This window comes from Macrobrachium nipponense, chromosome 3, assembly GCF_015104395.2.
Source record: "Macrobrachium nipponense isolate FS-2020 chromosome 3, ASM1510439v2, whole genome shotgun sequence".
NCBI lineage: Eukaryota > Metazoa > Arthropoda > Malacostraca > Decapoda > Palaemonidae > Macrobrachium > Macrobrachium nipponense.
This window is the reverse complement of record NC_087202.1, coordinates 49,183,710-49,204,996: the sequence shown is the minus strand read 5'-3', so window position 1 is coordinate 49,204,996 and position 21,287 is coordinate 49,183,710. Positions and strand designations below refer to the sequence as shown.

The following is a 21,287-nucleotide window of genomic DNA, read 5'->3' as shown; positions in this document are numbered from 1 at the left end:
GAACAGTTTTGCCCTCTACATTTAACACAAACTGTATGAGTGTCATATTTCGCTGACGTTAACCTTGTCCTTCAACCCTTGCTGCAATAACAAGTGCTTGATACACTAGTATTGAACATCATCGGTTACAAGTCAAATTCAGTAATTGAGACTAGTTATCTACATTAACTGGATAATTATATGATAAAAACACAATTCTTTACAAGTCAAATCAAAACAAATGCTGAATGGCTACCGAAAAAGATCGTACTTCACTGATTTCCAGGAAAAAACACTAAAGTTTCAAATTCCATACCAGCTGCTGACCTACAACCTTGTCATAAACCAGCAGAAACAAATTGAAGCACTTGGATCAGTTGTTCCTCTTCTTCCTGAAAGTGGGCGGGACTAGTTACCCACAGCCAAAAAAAGAGGAATCCCTACTGCGAATTCCAAATTTTAGCTGCCGGTGCTAGAAACTGTTAGCTATGTAATTAATTGGTAAGGTACTTATGTAAAATACACTTCTGTGATAAAACTATTAAGAATCTTAAAAGCAGGTACCGTGGACCCCCTGTATTTGTGTTCTCCAGATTCGTGGACACACATTTGCGGATTTCTCTCGTGAACATTTCCCCGCATTATTTGCGGAAAATTCGCACATTCGCTGCATTTTTCTATGAGAAATATCCAAAAATTCCTAGGGTTTTTTTTATCAATTTCATCATAAAATGCATTTTTGTGATAAAACTATTAAAAAATCCAAGTATAAAAATTTTTAGTGGGGTTTCCTTGAGTTTTAACTAAAAAAATAGGCTGGGGGTTCCAAACATTCCCGGGTTCTAACTATTCACGGGGTGTGTGTGTGTGTGTGTGTGTCCCCCGCGAATACGGGGGTACCACTATGTAAGCATTTTTAGTGGGGTTTTCTAGAGTATGAAGTCAAAAAATAGACAGTTTTAAGCATTTTTATAGGGATTGTAAGAATTCACGGATTCTAGCTAATAGGGGGCCCCACTGTACTTAGTAGGTTACTTATATGAAATCTATTATCATAGCATTTTAATGTCTAAATTTTATAAGCAACAGAACCACACCTGTGTTATATAGGATCTTGTATTACTACAACAATTTCAAACATATACAAAAAGAATTGCAATCAACTGCCAACATGAATGCAAAACTAACTGCACAATCTCGAGAGACAATAGCAGAAATCACTTTCAGGGCTGTTCTGACATTAAGTGGAGCCCCAGTTACTCGAAGGTCAGTAGCCAAAAATTCAGTTATTCATTAATTTTTTGGTGATGCATTTTTTCAATAAATCACTGAAATTCAGTGATTTGTGGACTTTTTCATAAAATAAATTGACTGATTACTCTATTTTCATCTTATTTTTGTGACTACTAAATACATTTTTTTATCATAAATGTATTTGGTCACAAATATAACAAAAAGAGGCAGTTTTAAGCATCTTTAGAGGGGTATTTGGTGTTTCAGCTATTAACCCTTAGTGGACAGGTAAAAAAATCAATATGCAGCACCTCAGGCCAGGAAAACTTTGAGGTCGGCCAATTTACGAAAAATACAAATCAATGGAAAGAGGAAGATATGCAAATGTACATGGTCAAAGAATAAAAAAATTCTAAAAAATTTTCCCTACCTTCCACGAGAGGTTGAAAATGACTATTTACAAGCCCTTGTGGGGCCTCGTTTACAAGACAATCGTAAATTTTTACCAACTTGTGTTTTTTCTATTTAAATGATTTTATTTTATATTGTAAAATTATAATTACAGCTCACACAATATCAAAATAGATATGAAATAAAATCAGTAACAGATTCTTATCTTCTTCGTTGAAAAATAATTTTAAATTTACAGAGAATGAAGATTCAGTAACTTCTTTTTACTTGTACTATATGTTTTTTCTAATATTTCTTTGCACTTTTCTTTCTAAAGTTACATTTACAACTGACAGACTATTGCAAAAGACAAGAAAAAAAACCAACAGCAACCCCTTAGTAAATTTATGAGCAAATTTACAAAAAGATGTCATGAGACAGAGACGTAGTACATTCTCCCTTGAAGTCAGAAGCAGAACTGAAGTCTTGAGATGCTAGATTCCTGATTTTAGTTACTGTAAAAGTTGCCATTAGTGAGTTTATGGGCTATAGAAGTATTGGCACCTCTTTCCTGCCTGATTCTTTCCAAACTGATGGCGCTTAGTAATCCATCCACCACCCCAACCCTGTTATTACTATTCCTGAGAAGCTATCCATCCATTAAGAGTTAAAATACAGTTATAAACATTTTTAGAGGGGTTCCAATATATTGCAGGTTTTCTATAATCACAGAGGTTGTGGTATCTAACCTCATTAACACATGGGTCCACTGTCCTCATTTTCAATATACATTATAGTACCTAATCTTCTTGATGCACATTACATTTCCTCATAAATCTCCTATAACTTACTTGCCCTCACTGTTGAACTCGATACAGTTAACACAACCTCTGTGACCTTCCAATGACTTGATGATTCCTAACCGAGACACCAAGGATCGGGTCATTTGATTCTGGCGAGCAAAACTCTGCCAGCTTACATCCTATAAAAGAAAAAGAATAATTAACCAAAACTGAAAGTAACCTAGTAACAGTAGAAGTACTTGTGTACTACCATGGCAGAGGAAAATTACATGGGAAGCAATAGATTCTGGAGAACTATTCATAACTCAGACTTGATAAATGAGAAAAGTTTATGGCTGAATGAAGAATTAGGAGGTAGCATATTATTTTCTATAAAATATGTGTGTGGCAATAAACTGAAAGTGACAGGTTTGAACAAATACTACCTATCTTTTAAGACAGGTTTGAACAAATGTTACCTACCTTTTAAGAGTGTTTTATTGGGTAAACTTGGTTAAAAGCTACAAATGTGACATGTTTATAATTAAATAAAGTTTTAAATAGTATACTTACGAGGTAATTACATAGCTATAGTTTCCACTCGAACAGCAACTTAAGACTGAAAATTTTGCAGGTAGCACTTAAATAAAGTTTGTGTAGGTGACAGCCTGTCCCACTATCAGAATATTGGAAAGACCTAGCAGACAGTCCTCATTCGTTTTATGCCTTATGTCCATCAGAGCATTGCATACAATGCTTATCACTCCTTATCAGTTAAGAGAACCTGCAGTATAAAACTGAAATTGGTTTTCACTAAACTTAACCTGTAGTGGCATGGTGGTAAAGCCAAGGGTTGCCTCTACTCAAGTGGAAGTGTTGTAGCAAAGGAGTAGTACAGTAATCCAATGGTTACCAAAGAATCAGTGGAAGTTATGCAGCTAAGGATTTATCTGTAAGCTAGCAAAACTTTAAAAGGTGCCCTTCTCCTGGGTGCAGTAACAACATTAAAAATAACCAGAAACACTGTCACCTACACTGAAATAACACCACAACCCATCCACTGAGAGTGGTGGGTGGTCCTGGTACTTTATACCTCCTGGCTACTAAAAACTATAACCAGTGTTCATCCAGTATTCATGGGGGATGTGTACCAGACGCCCCCATGAATAGCTAGAATCCACAAATAGCTGAAACCCCTATAAAAATGCTTAAAACTGCCTATTTTGTTAGTTAAAACTCAAGAAAAACCCACTAAATATATTAATACCTGGTTTTTTAAAGTTTTATCACAATAACTGCATTTTATGATGAAATTGATAAAAAAGTGGATATTTCTCATAGAAAAATACAGCGAATAGGTGAATTTTCCGTGAATTATGGGGTACGTGTATGTTCCAGAGAGAAATCTGGGAGTATGTGAGTCCATGACTGTGGAGTGTGCAAATACTAGGGGTTCACTGCACCTCGCTATAAGGTAAAGAGATAGTAGAGAAAATCCTATGCTTCTTCTTGCCATACCATGCCAGTCACTATCCTGTGGTACTACAGAATTTAAACACTCTTTAGCTGGCCACGCAGCCCGTGGAAGCTCGCGGATTGGTATAAATATCGCTGGTGCTGGACTACTGTTGGTGCCAGGTGAGGTGGGCATCAGGCTAACTGGCCACCCATTGAAATGCTGGGAATTTGCAGAGTGTAAGCTCTAAAGCTGGTGCCAGCCTGTAGCTGGTGCCATGTGAGCTGAGCACCAGAGGAGCCCAAAGCTCTGGGCTCTGGGAGCTCTATAGCTGGGGCCAGATTTGTAGCTGGTGCCAGGTAAGCTAGCAGCTGGAGGTTCTGGAAGCTCTATACTAGCTGGCAACAGACACTAGCTGGTGCCAGTCTGGAGATGGTGCCAAGCGAGCCTTGGTTGCTCAGAGAGAGATATAAATTGCTGGTTCCAGACTGTAGCAGGTGCCAAGCTGCTGGGAATTTGTGGATGTTGCAAACTTTAAAGTTGCCAGGCAAGCCTGAATCTCTGGCACTAGGAGCTCTATAGCTGGGCACCAGGATGGTTAGTAGCTCGAGATTCTGGGAAATGCCTATAGCTGGCAATACTGTAGTTGACTACAGGGAAGCTGGGAGCAAGTATCTCGGTTTTAACTTCTTATGATAGTGAGACGCGAAGGACGATTATACTTCCAGTAGGTCAATACGGAATGGATGTAAGGGGCTTATGTGCTTGAAAGCTACAGACATATGGGTGGCTCTGATATTCTTAGCTTTCACTAAAAGAAGACAAACTTGTTCTCCTGAATCTGATAGTTTCGGAAATAAAATCTCTTAGGATGAAGGACAATGTGATCTAAAGTCAGATGGCGAGGAGGTCATTGACCAACCATCAAAAGATAAGAACGCCCTCTTGATTATAAAGTCCCACTCAGGTAATTACCTAAAAACTCCAATTGGACAGAGGTGTCACTCTTTTGCCTCAGAGTTGGTGAGCGCACCTAGGTGCCTGGAGCATGCGCTGGCTCCTGTCATGGGTAGATGCAATCACATTAGTGAAACATGTTAACTGAATATCTCTTGGCCCAAGGCATGACTGAATTCTCTGTAAGACCGAATCCTGTGTTCACGTTAGCTATCCGTTCTTGTTGTCAACGTGGCCAAATTACAGTCTCTATGAAAAAAACAGTTCTTTGTAGAAACACCATGTGTTTTCATGTCTTTCTTAGCGTTATGAGCGCAACATTTTGAGTCCAGTTCATGTCTGGAGACTGTTCTGGACAGATTTAATGGCACAACTAATATGGGCAGTTTTAAGGAACCAATCAACTTACTGAAAATTTGAAAACTCCTTATTTGGAGATGACAATTGTTCATCAATGCCCTACCCATACAGTGGAACATAAACTCCGAGAAGAGACTGACCAGGCCAGAAATAGACAGAAACAAAGCAAGGTTCCAACAGGAGTATCACCTTCAGATGACTTTTACTCCTATCTCCATAATTCCTGTCCTGCCCAAGAAGAAAAGCACCAGCCAACCTTCCTGCTTGTAACGAGGTGAAGTCACAAGCCCTACTTGCCTGAAATGAAGAGAAGCAGCTAGTCTTTTCCCCTTGCAATAAGAATCTCTGAACCCTTCATGTTTCAGGTGAAGAGAAGAAGCCAGCATTACTTGCATGTGTTGAGAAGTCTCTAAGCCCTCCATGCCCGAGATGGGGTGAAACAGCAAGCCCTATGACTTCTGTATCTTGTAATACCTCCTGCAACACATCTTGAAGACTCTTCAGAAGACAGTCCTTCATAGAGTCCAGAGCCTCTCTGGGCAAGATCAGACCACCCTTGGTGGTATCTCTGAAGATAGGTTGTCTGAGAAGACACAGCTTGGAGGACAGATCTTGGAGAGTCCACCAATAACCATAACAGGTTCAAGAGCTATTAATGAGCCAGATTGGACTAAGAGAGTAACTGGAAATTGAGCTTGAGAATGTTTAGCCCCTCCTCAATCATGTATTTTCATGTTGAAAGGCATAAGGCGAGGAGACCCAAGAAGAACTCTCTATAGCATGGTGCCTGTTGCCCATGCCATGACTGGAGTAAGGCAAAGGTTCCTTGAAGAGGCAAAGAGGTCCAAGGCTGGCTTGCTTCATGCAATAATCAGATCTCGACAACCTAGGGGTTAAGAGGTCATGATAGGAAGGACATACTTCTGATGGCCCAGTACGTCCTTCGAAACTTGTCTGAATAAACAGTGACTAGAAGATTTAATTGATCTGTCAGCTGAGGAAAACTCTGCTGTTTGGCCAAGAGGGAGCACTGGATCCAGCTTCCCTTTTTAAGTAAAGGTGTTACGACTGAGGTCTTATCCAAATAGATTACCATTGTCTAGATGTGAGGTAGGGTAAGCAGTACCAAAGCTGTAAGGGAATGGTTTTTAGCTCTCCAAAGTATTAGTAAAGATTCCACTCTTCTTGGGGACTGAGTCCTGGACATCTTCCCAGTTCCTCAAGTGGGCTCCTTGACTTAGATCTGAGATGCTGAAAAGAACACTAGAACTAGGCTCAGCAGAAGGGATTCCCTTGCACAAGTCATATTTGGACATCTACACTGAAGGTCTGACTAAAAAGACCTGGGCTAAGAAACAACATGGAGGTTCCGACTGTGTTTCTCAGTCCCGTCCCAGTACAGGTTACTGTCAAGAGCCTTACCTTCAAGCCCCTTCTTTAAGTAAATGAAGTAAGTCGACATATAAAGACTGATTTATGCCCAGACAAAAGGGGTAGACAAATGAAGTAAGAATTAGGAATCCTGGGAGGGCCTGAAGAGTTATAGAGAGGCCAAAGCACAGACTCCTGATTGGGGAGCCCTGACCCAAGAGACGAACTACAAAACACACTGTAGTTCCGATGGGGATCTAGAAGAAAACTCCCTGCATATTCAAGCTCCTATCCAACTGTCCTGGAGAATGGGTGAGAGAACTGTCTCGATCTTCTCCCTCTTGACCTTCATCTACTGTCGAAGAGAGACAACTAGGGTTTCCAAAAATCTTGAAAAAAAAAGGCCTAGAACTGTCTAGACACTAAAGGGAGGAAAGACAAAACACACTTGTCTTGCTACTTTAAACAGAAGCTCTGTTCCAATCTTGAAAAAACTTCTTGGGTGACTAAAGAAGAAACAAAAGAGGTAACTTCCTTCAGAAGCTCAAAAACTCAAGACACAGATGTCCTTGTCTGGGGGGCTGACTTGGTTCCTGTTCAATCAGAACTGGCTCACAATACAGAGCAACGGCATGTTCCTAAAAAATCAGGCACCAAGCCAAAGTAGAATTGGCACTGGAAGCCTGGCCGCTGGCGCCAAACGGACAGGTGGACACGCAGACACAGGTGGAGACTCGGCTCTGACAATGGGCACTTTCAGACATTGGGTGCTTGGACAATGGGCACTTTCAGACACTGGGCGCTTGGACACTGGCACTTGAACACTCGGGGCTCAGACTCTGTCTATTCAGAATCCTCTAACACTACTGGGAGCTCAGATGGGGATAGAGGTTTGTCGTCAAATACAAGCAATCCCCGGTTATCGTTGGACTCAGTTAATGGTGATTCAGTTTTATGGCACTTGCATAGAGCCATAAAATTGGCACTAGGCCATAAAATCACAATTTTTTAAAGTAAATTGTATTTTTCCTAACTATACAAACCATAGGTCCTTTACATAAGGAATTACTTTCAGCATAGGCTGGAATACGCCCATTAAATTCTTGAACAAGGTGGTTATACAGTAACTACCATCAGGTAGGTGGGTAGGCCCACCTGCCCAGATGTAAACACTCCACTTTGGCTTTTGGCCCAGGTTTTAGATTGAGTGGTGGCATGAGGTGGGCATTAATGTAAAGGACCTCAGGTTCATATAGTTAGGAAAAATGTTATTGTTATAATACAATTAAGTTTGTTCATACTTACCTGGCAGATATATATATAGCTGTATTTTCTGACGTCCGACAGAATTTCAAAACTCGCGGCACACGTAGTGGGCGGCCAGGTGGTAGTACCCATTCCCGCTGCTGGGAGGCGGATATCAGGAACCATTCCCATTTTCTATTCATATTTTATTCATGACCCTTGTCTCCTGAGGGGAGGAGGGTGGGCACTCTAATTATATATATCTGCCAGGTAAGTATGAACAAACTTAATTGTATTATAACAATAACATTTTGTTCATGAAACTTACCTGTCAGATATATATATATAGCTGAATCCCACCTTCGGATGGCTGGGAAGGACACAGAATAGGATTTTTTAGGAAACTTAAATTAAGTAAATGATGTACTTCTTGGTTCCTTACCTGTTAGCAAAGTAGACTCTGTGATTACTGTCACTTAAGCCTGCTTCTGCTTTTATCAGAGTTGCCAGCCAGGTGTAGACCTGTAGTGCTGGTGCACTCTGGATGCTCTGTCAACGGGGACGTGACCTCAACGTGACAAGACCATCGAGCCAAACATATGGGAGTAACACAGCAACCGACCACCACCTGACCAACTAACCAAAAAACCCCTGACAGTTAAACTAAAGAATGGGAGATTTCCACAGAAGATCTCACCATCAACCAAAAACACAACAATAAAACTAACCTAAACTAAGCTAAGGGATAGGGAGAGAGCTACCTTCAGCCCCCAAAACTGTGTCTGCCGAAATGTATGGCCCCAAAGAACTACAGTTCTCGTAAATCGTTCTCACATCCCGGAGGTAATGTGAGGCGAATACAGAATTGCTCCTCCAAAAGGTGCTATCAAGGGTATCTTTGATAGACATATTCCTTTGGAAGGCAAGAGAAGTAGCTACGGCTCTGACTTCGTGAGCTTTCACTTTAAAGAGGCTCAAATCAGTCTTCTAGCAAGATGAATGAGCCTCTTTAATGACGTCCCTCAAAAAGAAAGCCACGGCATTCTTCGACAACGGCAAATCTGGTCTTTTCACCGAGCACCAGAGATTACCTGAGGGACCTCTTATCTCTTTAGTTCTATGAACATAGAATTTGAGAGCCCTGACAGGGCACAGGGCTCTCTCTGGTTCTTGACCCACGAGACCCGACATAGTACCTTTGTGATATCCAAAGCTCTTGGGCCAAGGATTAGACGGGTTCCTCATTTTTAGCCAAGAAAGTTGGGCTCAACGAGCAGACAGCGTTGTCCCCCTTGAAGCCCACTAGGCTACTGAACGCTTGGATTTCACTAACTCTCTTCGCCGTCGCCAGAGAAGTTAGGAAAAGCGCTTTCTTCGTCAAGTTCCGTAGAGAAGCTTCGTGGAGAGGCTCAAAGGGACTTAACATTAGATGTTTAAGAACCACATCGAGATTCCATGAGGGTGGTCTTGCCTGTGGAATCTTGGAGGTTTCGAACGACCTTAGATCGTGGAGATCCTTGTTGTCAGAGAGGTCCAGTCCTCTGTGTCGAAAAACGGCCGACAACATACTCCTATAACCCTTAATTGTAGGGACTGCCAATTTCTGCACATTTCTTAAGTAAAGCAAGAAATCTGCTATCTGGTTCACAGAGGTCGTGGAAGAGGAAATTCCTTCCTTTTTGCACCATGCCCTGAAGGAGGCCCACTTTGATTGGTAGACAGCTCTTGAAGAGGCTCTTCTAGCATTAGCGATTGCTCTCGCAGCTGCTTTCGAAAAGCCTCTCGCTCTGGCCAACTTTTCGATAGTCTGAACGCAGTCAGAGCCAGAGCGGAGAGGTTTTGATGATACCTTTTGAAGTGAGGCTGTTTGATTAGATCTCTCCTCCAGGGCAACGTTCTTGGGAAGTCCACAAGGAAAGTCATGACCTCTGTGAACCATTCTCTTGCTGGCCACATCGGGGCAATCAGTCAACCTTGTCCCTTCTGAAGCTGCGAACTTCCTCATGACTTCCCCCATGATCTTGAATGGGGAAAGGCGTAAAGATCTAGGTCTGTCCAGCTCCAGAGCAACGCATCCACCGCAATTGCTCCTGGATCCAGGACCGGGGAGCAATACAGAGGAAGCCTCTTCGTCCTCGACGTAGCGAACAGGTCGACTAGAGGACGTCCCCACAGTCTCCATAGTTGCTGACAGACTTCCTGGTGCAAGGTCCACTCTGTTGGCAGAATTTGATTTCGACGACTGAGAAGGTCCGCCCTGACGTTCTGTACCCCTGCCACGAATCTCGTCAGGATCTTGATCTGCCTTACGTTTGCCCATAGCAGAACTTCCCTTGCTAGGAGAAAAAGGGATCGGGAGTGAGTTCCTCCCTGAGTCTTCAGATATGCAAGGGCTGTGGTACTGTCCGAGTTGACTTGAATGACCTTGCCTGACACTTTGCCTTCGAAGAACTGCAGCGACAGGAAGATCGCTGCCAGTTCCTTCACATTGATGTGCCAGGCTACCTGTTCCCCTCTCCAGGAGCCTGACACTTCCTCCCCTCCTAGTGTTTGCTCCCCAACCGGAATGGAAGTGTCTGAGAACAACACTAGGTCGGGGCTCAGAAGATTTAGGGATAAGCCCTCTTGCAACTTCTGAGGGTCGAGCCACCATCTTAAGTGGTCTTTCACTGGGTTTGAGATCCTTAGGATCGCATTCAGGTCCTCCTTGGCTTTCCATTCTTCCGCTAGGAAAAATTGAAGAGGCCTGAGGTGCAGTCTTCCCAAGGAGACAAACTTTTCCAGCGAGGAAATGGTGCCCAGCAGACTCATCCATTCCCTCGCCGAGCAAGCCTCTCTCCCTAGGAAGGCTGAGACTTTCTCTAAGCCTAGCTGCTGACGTTCCTGGGATGGAAACGCCCGAAAAGCCACTGAATCCATCTGAATCCCCAGATACACGATGGACATTTTCTTCTCGACGACGCTCTGATCAGCCAATCGTCGAGGTATAGAGATATCCTGATCCCTGAAGAATGCAGCCACCCATCGATACATTTCCCATCATTATTACTGTAAAAACCATCGGGGCCGAGCTGAGACCAAAACAAAGGGCTCTGAATTGCCAAACCCTGTTGCCTAAGACGAATCTCAGGTACTTCCTTGAAAGAGGGTGGACGGGGATGTGAAAGTACGCGTCCTGCAGGTCTAGAGACACCATCCAGTCGCCAGGTCTCAGGCTCCTAGCACTGACTGAGGCGTCTCCATCTTGAACTTGCTTTTCTCCACAAAAAGATTGAGCCTGCTCACATCCAGGACTGGGCGCCAACCCGACGACTGCTTCGGCACCAGGAAAATCCTGTTGTAGAAGCCCGGTGACCCCAGGTCCACGACTTGCTCCACCGCTCTTTTTTCAACCATCTGGTCTAAAAGATCGAAAAGGATGCTTTTCTTCTCTCCCTGATAAGACGGAGAGAGGTCTCTGGGAGTTGATGTTAGAGGAGGAGGATGTAAAAAGGGGATCTGTACCTTGCTCTACGATCTTGAGAGTCCAAGGGTCCGCCCCTCTCTGCCTCCATGCCTCCGCAAAGAACTTCAGTCTGGCCCCGACTGGCGTCTGAAGGACAAGATCTTCATTTGGTTGATTTTGGATTAAATGAAGCTCTTCCTCTTGAAAAACCTCTCCCTCGAGGAGCTGCTCTCGAGGGGGGTGCCCCGCGAAAGGGTTTGACTTTCTTCGGGGTCTCACGAACGAAGATGTGGAAGGAACTGCTGGTAGGGGGCGCCTTGAAGACTGTGCCAAGAGGTCCTGGGTCGCCTTCTCCTGCAAACTAGTCGCAAGATCTTTCACCATAGCCTGGGGAAAGAGATGGTCCGAAAGAGGCGAAAAGAGCAATTCCGCTTTCTGAGCGAGAGAAACCGACTTTGCGGTAAAATTACAAAGAAGAGCTCTTTTCTTCAGGAAAGCTGTTCCAAAATGAGAAACCAGCTCTTCCGAACCATCCCTGACGGCCTTGTCCATACATGACAACACGCTGGACAGCTCCCCCAGACTGAGAGAATCAGGGCTTCTAGACTGAAGGTCCAAAACTCCCAAGCACCAGTCTAAGAAATTGAAGACTCCCAACGTGCGCAGCAGTCCTTTCAAGTGGTGGTCTGTCTCCGCAGGAGTCCAGGACACCTTTGCAGATGATAAGAGGGACCTCCTCTGGGCATCTACTAAGCTGGAGAAGTCCCCAAGTGCGGACGAAGGAACCTTCACCCCCACGTCCTCCTTGGTTTCATACCAAATGCCTCCTTTCCCAGAGAGTCTAGAGGGAGGAAGGGCGAAAGTGGTCTTGCCCTGGTCCTTCCTTCGAGACAAAGTCTTGGAGCTTCTTGAAAGCCCTCTTGGTTGAAAGCGACGTCTTCATCTCGACAAACTCAGGAGTCTTGACTGACTTAGAAGTTGAGAGGGAGGAGACCTAGGGGCTGCCGGCTGAAACTTATCCCCGAAGGACGAACGTAACAGCCGCACAAGAACCTTATAGTCTGAGACAGACGAAGTTACAGGAGGTTCCTCTTCGACTGAACTCGCTGGACTACTATGTTCCCCTTCTTCCCTAAGAGGAACTGGAGATCGTCCATCCGGAGAGGGCGTACGTCCAGCAGGCTTAGGTCTAAACAAAGACTTCCGCTGTTTAGAAGTTACCGCTTCAGGCACGGACTCGTCCTTACGACACTCCTTAAAACGTTGTTTGAAGGACGGACGTCTGTGGGTAGCGTTGAGTGCGTCACCTTTGAAACGAACAGGGGACTGTCTTACTATTAGACACGTCCCTACGAGAGGAAGCACAAGCTTCCTGACGAGAGGCGCCAAAAGCGTCCTGCTTAGCAAGGAAAGCGTCCTGCTTTTCAAAAGCATCCTGCCTCGTCCGAAAAGCGTCCTGCTTTGAACGGAGAGCGTCCTGCCGAGCGTCCTCAAAAGCGCCCTGCTTCGCGTAGCAAGCGTCCTGTCAAAAGCGCAAAGCGTCCTGCTGAGCGTAAGATCTACCAGGAGAACGAGAACGGTGACGATCCGGAGGAGGAGAGAGACACGAACGAGACGAGAGAGAAGGAGACTGCTTCGTCCTCTTGACGGGCAGCCTGACGTCCTTTCTCCGCTTAGGCTCGACTGCTGCTGGGCGGAAAGTCCTTTGAGCCATGAGAGGACAAAATCTGGGTCCTGGAAGGGACAAAAGGATTTTCTTCGTAGGTGACGAAGTAGAAGGAGCAGGACTGACCCTGCGAGAAGGCGAGGGGCCGAGGGACCGCATCCTTCCTTCTCGCAGGGTACAAGCTTACCTGCTTCTCAGGGGAACACGCCTGTGCGCGTAACCCAGCGTCCTCGTCGGTTGAGACTCTACCTCTCTTCTGAGGAGGAAAAGCGTCATAGACGTCACTTGAAGAAAGCGGTGATACAGGACGTGAAGCGTCCTCAAAACGAAAAGTCCTTTTCAGCGGACGAGAGTCTCTCCGAGCGCTCCACCCCTTGCGCGGGGAGGATGCTTCGGAGGACGAAAAGCAATCCTTCAGGACGCGCGCCCGTGCGCGCTCCTTGACAGCCTGGGACTTAGCAACAAGGCCTGCCGAAGTGACGCCAGATCGGTGGGGAGCCCCCATAACCCTCTTGCGGCTTTCGACATACCCACTCCCTGAGTCCTGGGAGTCCGATAGAGGTCTAGGCCTAGAGGCATTATGGGGCCGATCTGACGCCCCCTCCACAACACTAGGGGCACGATCACAAACTTTCACAGGGCCAGTTTCTAAGGCCAACACTTTAGATTCAAGGGCGCGAATAGACTCGAGAATCAGAGAAAGGGCATTACCTTCTCCAGACACAGCAATAGGGCCCGAAGGCAACAACACAGGATTAGGTTAAACAAAATCTACCGGTGTTAGAGGAGGAGAAATATTACATTCCTTACCTTTTGTAGAACTGCTCTTGGAGGAAGACCTCCTGACTCTATCACGCTCCAATTTACGCCGATAGGTCTCATAATCATCTTCCCCATTATCACTATGAACAAATCCCTGGCATTCATTGCATCCGGATCATCAACCAAACAAACATGCCCCCTGCATTCCATACAAACTGTGTGAGGATCAACTGAAGGTTTAAGAAGCCTCACCTTACATTCACTCCTCACACACACTCTGAAACTCCCTGTACTTGATCCCGACATCATGTACACAGAAAAGCCAATCCAAAATAAAAAACCAATCCACTATTACGCGTGCCAATCCAACAATCCAGAGTCGATACCAAAAGTCAATCCAGATAATTTTAAGCGAGATAATCCAAAAATCCTAGACGGAGGTACTGCAAACAGTTGTTTCCAGCACCGGCGACAGAAAAAATATGAATAGAAAATGGGAATGGTTCCTGATATCCGCCTCCCAGCGGCGGGAATGGGTACTATCACCTGGCCGCCCACTACGTGTGCCGCGAGTTTTGAAATTCTGTCGGACGTCAGAAAATACAGCTATATATATATCTGACAGGTAAGTTTCATGAACAAAATACAATTTACTACTTTATAAAATTGTGATTTGTTCCTACACAATATACAAAACCCTCGGTCCTTTACATAAGGAAAACTCACCGATTGGTGGGAGGAATGCGAGTGAGCCTCTAGAACTGACAAGTTCTGCACACCAGGGCAATTCCTCCTGGTCGTAAGAGTGAGGAGGAGTGCCCTGCCAAAGTTAATGCCTTATGAAAAGGTAAACCATACACTAATTGTACTTTATGATGGAAAGCCGTAACATCCAAGAATTACCTTTAAGCAAAACTAATATCAATGGCTTGCTAGTACTAGTTTAAGGTCGTAAAACAATTCATATATTTCAAAGGTTACGGCCAAATGAAAAAATGTCTAACTTACAGCACTTACTTTTATGATGGAGTGTCATAATACCCGAGAATTTTATATATTGTTGTAATATCCAAAAATGTTATTATTATAATACAATTAAGTTTGTTCATACTTACCTGGCAGATATATATATAGCTGTATTCTCCGAAGTCCGACAGAATTTCAAAATTCGCGGCACACGCAGTGGGCGGCCAGGTGGTAGTACCCATTCCCGCCGCTGGGAGGCGGATATCAGGAACTATTCCCATTTTCTATTCATATTTTATCAGTGCCACTGTCTCCTGAGGGGAGGTGGGTGGGCACTTTAATTATATATATCTGCCAGGTAAGTATGAACAAACTTAATTGTATTATAACAATAACATTTTGTTCATGAAACTTACCTGACAAATATATATATAGCTGAATCCCACCTTCGGATGGTGGGAAGAGACAGAATAGGATTTTTGGGAAACTAAATTAAGTAGATGATATACATCTTGGTTCCTCACCTGTTAGCATAGCCGACTTCGTGATTACTGTCACCAAAGTCTGCTTCTGCGTTACTAGAGTTGCCAGCGAGGTAGAGACCTGTAATGCTGGTGCGCTCTAGATGATCTGTCAACGGGGGCGTGACCACAATGTGACTAGACCATATGACCATACTTCTGAGGGCAACGAAGCTAAAACCACCACCTGACCTAACCTATCAAAGTTAGTTCCATAACTTCTAGGCTAAAGAAAAGGAACGCGCCTCAAGCGACCAACCCTTCAAAGTTAAAAGCACACCTATCCCTTTTCTATAGGATAGGATTCGTGTTGCTTCCTGCCCCCAATAATATATCTACGGATATGTATGGTCCTAGCGACTTACAGATCTCAAATGTCGTCTTCACATCCCGTCGGGAGTGTGAAGCGAACACAGAGTTGCTTCGCTAAAGCGTGGCACTCAGGATGTTACTGAGTGTCATGCCCTGTTGAAATGCTTCCGAGGCCGCGCCCTCACCTCTTGAGCATTCATATTAAGAAAAAATCTCAAATCTTTATGCAAACATAATGAATGAGACTTCTTAAAAGAACTCCTTGACTATAATGCCAGGGTGTTCTTGGACATGAACCAGTCTGGTCTTTACGGAACACCGCAGATTGTCCGTTGACCTCGACTTTCTATAGTTTGTTTTATCAAGATAAAACTTGAGAGACCCGACAGGGCACAGGACTCTCTAATGCCCTTGCCCAATAATTTGTGCCATACCTTTGGTCTCCAAGCCTTCGGGTCAGGGGTTAGACAGGTTTTCGTTCTTATCAAGAACGGAAGGCTTAGAGGACAGACCGCATTATGTCCTTTAAAGCTAAAACCTCTGATGATGGCTAAAACCTCACTAACCCTCTTTGCCGTGGCTAGAGCGGTTAGAATGTTAGCCTTTCTGGTCACGTGTATAAGTTCGCAGAAAGGATAGGTTCGAAATGCTTTTGGCATCAGAAACTCAGACTACGTCTAAGTTCCATGCCGGAACCTGCGATCCAGAGAATTTCAAGATCTCCCCAGACCTCAAAGATCGTGAAGCTTTGTTGTTTGACAGAACCGAATCTCTGAGCCTAGAGGCCGTCAACAACATATTTGCATATTCTACAATAGTTAGGACTTCTAGCTTATCTCATACTTCATACGGAAAGATAGAACCATAAAGAAATTCACAGAGGTCGAGGTGGAGGAAACAAAAGTCATTTCCCTTCACTATCTCCAGAAACGGAGGCCCCCTCCCGATTGAACACTGAAAATAGGCAGCACTGCTTTGCCTTGGCCAAGAGACTGCCATTAATCTTGAAGATCTTATCGCTTCTCGATAGTCTGAACGCCTTCAGACTCAGAGAGGAGAGATATTAGATACTTCACTAAGTGACGATGTTAGATTACACCGATTCTCTCGGGAAGGGTCTTTGGAACCAATTCTCTGAATTACCTGACCTCTGTGAATCCAACCTCTTAGAGGCCAACATGTGGCGACTAAAGCTAATCCTCTAGGATCATGAATAAGGGAACAGCTTAAGAGAAGCTCCTTCGTCTTCAATATTACGAAAAACTTAACGAAAGGACGCCCTCAGTCTCTCCTCACTTTCGACATACTTCTAAGTGAGGATTACTCAGACGTCAGTAGTTGTTGCCTTCGATCGAGAAGACCCGCACGGACGTGCACTAGTTTAACGAACCTCTTGAGGATCGTTACGTTCCGTGCCCAAGCCCATAACCAATTCTCTCTTCTTGAGCTATGAGAAGAGCTGAGAAATTATCCGAGATGATTTGGGCCACTCGATCCAAACTCACCCTTCGAGGAACTGGAGAGCCGACCAATTTGGCTTCCAATTCTTTCAGACAATGTGCCAGAACATCTGTTCCTCTGTTCGGTCATGTCTGGCACCCTCTCGCTATCACCCGAGGTGATCCTCAAGCCGTTGAGAGAAAATTAGAATTATTACCTAGATCTTTGATGTTATTCCAATTTCTTCGTGAGGAAAAAATTGTAGAGGTCTGAATTAATTGCTGTTTATTCAGGGTAACAAGCTTCTCCAGCGAGGAAATGGTCCCAGCAAAACTCATCCATTCCCTCACTCCGCCTGCTTCCTTCCCTAAATAAGGCTGCGCTTTGCATAAGCAGGAGAGCATTATTATAGTGCTATGCCGCGGTAGATTCGTACAGAATTCTGTTACTGTGCGGTAAACGCACCGAACAAGTATAAGAGATATCTTGTTGAAATTTTTCTAAGTAAACGGAAGGCATGTTCATTCATGATTACTAGAAATTTCTCAACCCGAGGCTAAAATCCATGATTGTAGGGCAGAGAGACGGTTTATTCAGCCATTCCCGCAAGGGAGAGAGACGTAACCAACCGCGCATGACACCGAGCTAGGCCGGTACTGCGTAGATCACAGTAACAGCAGCCTTGTTCATCGTCTCGCACTATCTGCCTGAGTTGCCAGCTACTCCTTTTACGAAGGGATAGGTATGAAATTATCGAGCAAAAAGGAAACTCTCAAGCAGCCTATTTAACGAAAACAGAATTCGCTAAATACAGAAGCTGAGTTGGTGTTGTCGTAACAATACCTGAAGAGTTGTTCTTACTCCGAAAACTCTTGGAAGGTTAAGGGAGTGTCAAATAAATACATTAGAACAACAGTTCTTTCGGCTTCTATCCGCAGAGGTAAATACGATATTGCGTATATGACTTCGAACCCATGCGTTAGCAAAAATGACGCAAAGATAAACTACGTAAGTATTGTAGTAATTTGAACATCGAATTCTCTACTACATCTCTTTCCTCGACGAGGAAGAGAGAAAGAAAGGAACCGAGGATCGAAAAGGACCGTTCAATGTTCTTATGATATTGGACATAAGACTTCCTGGATCTAGTTCTTACAAGTCTTTTTTCTTACTCCCCGGATGAGCTGCAAAATGAATGAGAGCTCTTCCGAAATTTGTTAATGAGTTTATCCGCTTAAACGATAAAAACGTTAAAATCTATGTCAATGAGAACTACCCCATTTATGAGGGGTCCCCCACTTAAATGACAAAACGTTTAGTATCTTGACAATGGGGAAAACGTCCTTACTTGACAAAACTATTAGCACTTTGCTAATAGGGGTAAAACCCTTTAACATGACCCCCCCGAAAGTCCCCCACCCAGGAATCCGAGTATATAATCTTCCCGATTCTCAGAGAAATCGATGAAGAGGAAAGAGGGATCGAAGAAAAAATTCGGGTATCTCTCTCCGCGGGAACTCCGAATCCTTTTTTAAAAAACAAAAATTTCTGTAAAGGAATGTCCTGGAGAGTCCTGAAAAAACCTCCTCTTGACGAGCGTTTATAAAGCGTCAAGCGTCCTAAGAAACGTCCTGAACAGCAAATAAGACGCCTTCTACAAGTCTTTTTCTCTCGCAAAGCGTCCTGCCGAGCTTCCACCGAAGCGTCCTGGCGAATGTCCACAAAAGAACCGTCCTTCATAAGCGTCCTCAAAAAAAACGTCCTGCTTAGCGTCCTGGAAAGCGTCCTGCTGAGCGTCCTCAAAAAAACGTTCCTGCGTAGCTACGAGCGTGTCTGAGCAGAGAACACCAAGTCTTCTGAACGACGGTGTTTTTCAGAGAGGAACTCGTTGAGCGCCCTGAATGCATGCCAAGGCCCGCCAAGAGGCATCCTGGCGAGCGACCTTGCCAACATCTCAATGTTATGACGAACCGCGTTTTGCGTATGAGTTGAATTATTTTCAAGGGACGTCCTCATGCGAGTCTCCATGGAGAGCCGCACGCTGCTCCTGAAGTGTGTGAACACTAAAGGAAGACGTATGGCTTTCGTCTTCAAGACGGCCTTAAAGACCCTCATACCTTCTTATAAAGACAGTGGCCGCCTGTGCGGACAACTTGCGTCTTAGTAATGCAAAAGAACAATCTCCAGAAACGCACTCAGCAAAGGAACGCCGAGCGTCCGAAGACACCCTCGCAAGGTGCTTGCCGAGCATCCTGGAGAATGTCTCTACTTATAGGACGTCGAGCACCTCCAAAAGCTTCCTTCAGTCTAAATTGCCCTTCTTATGCCGAACCAGAGACATAAGTTGTTTGACTGTGCAAGCAGCTTGCCGGACGTCAAACTTATCAGCTTGCTTTTTTTTTGAAGTAAAGCGAACGTTACATAACGTATACGGAGCGCCATGAGGAGAGGAGCGAATACTGAGTTGCTCCTCCAAAAGGTGGAATCTAGAATGTCCTTGATTACCAAATTCTTTTGGAATGCTAGCGAGGTTGAAACAGCTCTAACTCATGATCGTTCGCTATCGCAGGAGTCTCAAATCACTCTTCGGGCAAGATGAATGATCCTCCTTAATATGTCCCTTAGAAAAGAGCCAGTGCATTCTTCGAAAACAAGGGTAAATGTGGTCTCTTCCTGAGCACCATACCCTTACCCGAAGGACCTCTTACTTTCTTCGTTTATGTAAATAAATTCGAGAGCCCTGACAGGGCACAGGACTCTTTCATCCTCTCGTGACGAGAGAGAGGACGTGAAGCGTCTCTTCTCTAAAGCTTCATTAGGGGGCGCGAGTCCTTCCGAGAGACGCCTCGAGGACGACAGACGAGCTCGGGGAGACGAGAAAGCAATCCTTCAAGATTCGTGCCACGTGCTCGATCTTCGGCAGCCTGGGAAGCGACAACAAGGACCTGCTGAAAGGAAGCCAGATCAGCATGAAAAACCCGTAACCCTCCTTCGGCTTTTGACATGCCCTCTCCCTTTCCTGGTTTCCTGGGAGTCCGACAGAGGTCTAGGCCTAGAGGCGTTATGGGGCCCGATCTGACGTTCCCTCCTGACGAGAGAGAGGACGTGAAGCGTCCTCTTCTCTAAAGCTTCCTAGAGGGCGCGAGTCCTTCCGAGAGCTCCAACCCTTGCGCGGGGAGGACGCCTCGGAGGACGAGAAGCAATCCTTCAAGATTCGTGCACGTGCACGATCTTTAGCAGCCTGGGAAGCGTCAACAGGTCCTGCCGAAGGGACGCCAGATCGGTGGGGAGCCCCCGTAACCCTCTTGCGGCTTTCGACATGCCCTCTCCCTGAGTCCTGGGAGTCCGACAGAGGTCCAGGCCTAGAGGCATTATGGGGCCGATCTGACGCCCCCTCCACACACAAGGGGCACTACACTTCACAACACTGATTGGAGAGCGAGCACTTTAGTCTAGATTACTTGATTTGTAATCCTCTAGCAGACACTTCTTCTAGCCCGTAGCCATACCAACAGGGTTAGGCAAAATAAAATCTACAGGAGGTTAGAAGGTTCATTATTTCTAACTTCTGTTTACTGTGGAGGAAAACTCCTGATTCTAACACGCTCTAAAATGCGTACATGAAATCCTACTTCTTCCGTAATCAGTCACACATTACACTAAATAATTACATATAACTTATGCAAAGAAAACATGTAAACGTCATATATACTAAGCGAGTGTCTACCGAAAGTTCCGGTAGCCTCACCTTACCCCATGCAGACAACAAAGTCTGAAACTAGGCTAACTAGCTTCAGACATCAAATGCAATGAAAAAATTTACGATAGCGTATGCCTAGCCACAAATCCAAGTCAATAATCGAAAGAATAATTAGGATACTTAAGCGGCTAATGAAGTTTCAAAATCCTAGGCGGAGGTCTGTAAACAGTTGTTTACCGACCGGCGACAGAAAAAATATGAATAGAAATTGGGAATAGTTCCTGATATCCGCCTCCCAGCGGCGGGAATGGGTACTACCACCTGGCCGCCCACTGCGTGTGCCGCGAATTTTGAAATTCTGTCGGACTTCGGAGAATACAGCTATATATATATCTGTCAGATAAGTTTCATGAACAAAATTACTTTTATGGCAAAACTATTATTGGCAACACCAGGAGCCTAACCAATACACAAACCATAAATGCAAATGGCATCATTTACCAGCAGCTTGTTCCTGACTTAGCTGAATTAATGTACAAAACAAAATAAGAAAAAATTAATCCTAGAAGATTTCAGCTTGAAGACTACAACATACACATTCCAATGGTTAATTTAAAGAAGATTCCATCTGAATCCGGTAAAATAACTGGAAAATAATGAATAAAGCTACCACCAGACCAGGTTTGGCCACCACGGACAGCA

The 21,287-nt window shown here is 44.6% G+C and overlaps 1 protein-coding gene across 2 annotated transcripts in view; it reads right to left on the bottom strand.

Annotated features, from left to right (window-relative positions):
- LOC135221755 (WD and tetratricopeptide repeats protein 1-like) overlaps positions 1 to 21,287 on the bottom strand; it is a 201,275-nt gene that overhangs the window by 139,308 nt on the left and 40,680 nt on the right. For both annotated transcript variants that reach the window (XM_064259569.1, XM_064259570.1), the window contains exon 2: positions 2,454 to 2,584. In XM_064259569.1, coding sequence (XP_064115639.1) covers positions 2,454 to 2,548 — 95 coding nt within the window. In that variant the 5' untranslated portion in view covers positions 2,549 to 2,584. The remainder of the gene's footprint in view (positions 1 to 2,453; positions 2,585 to 21,287) is intronic.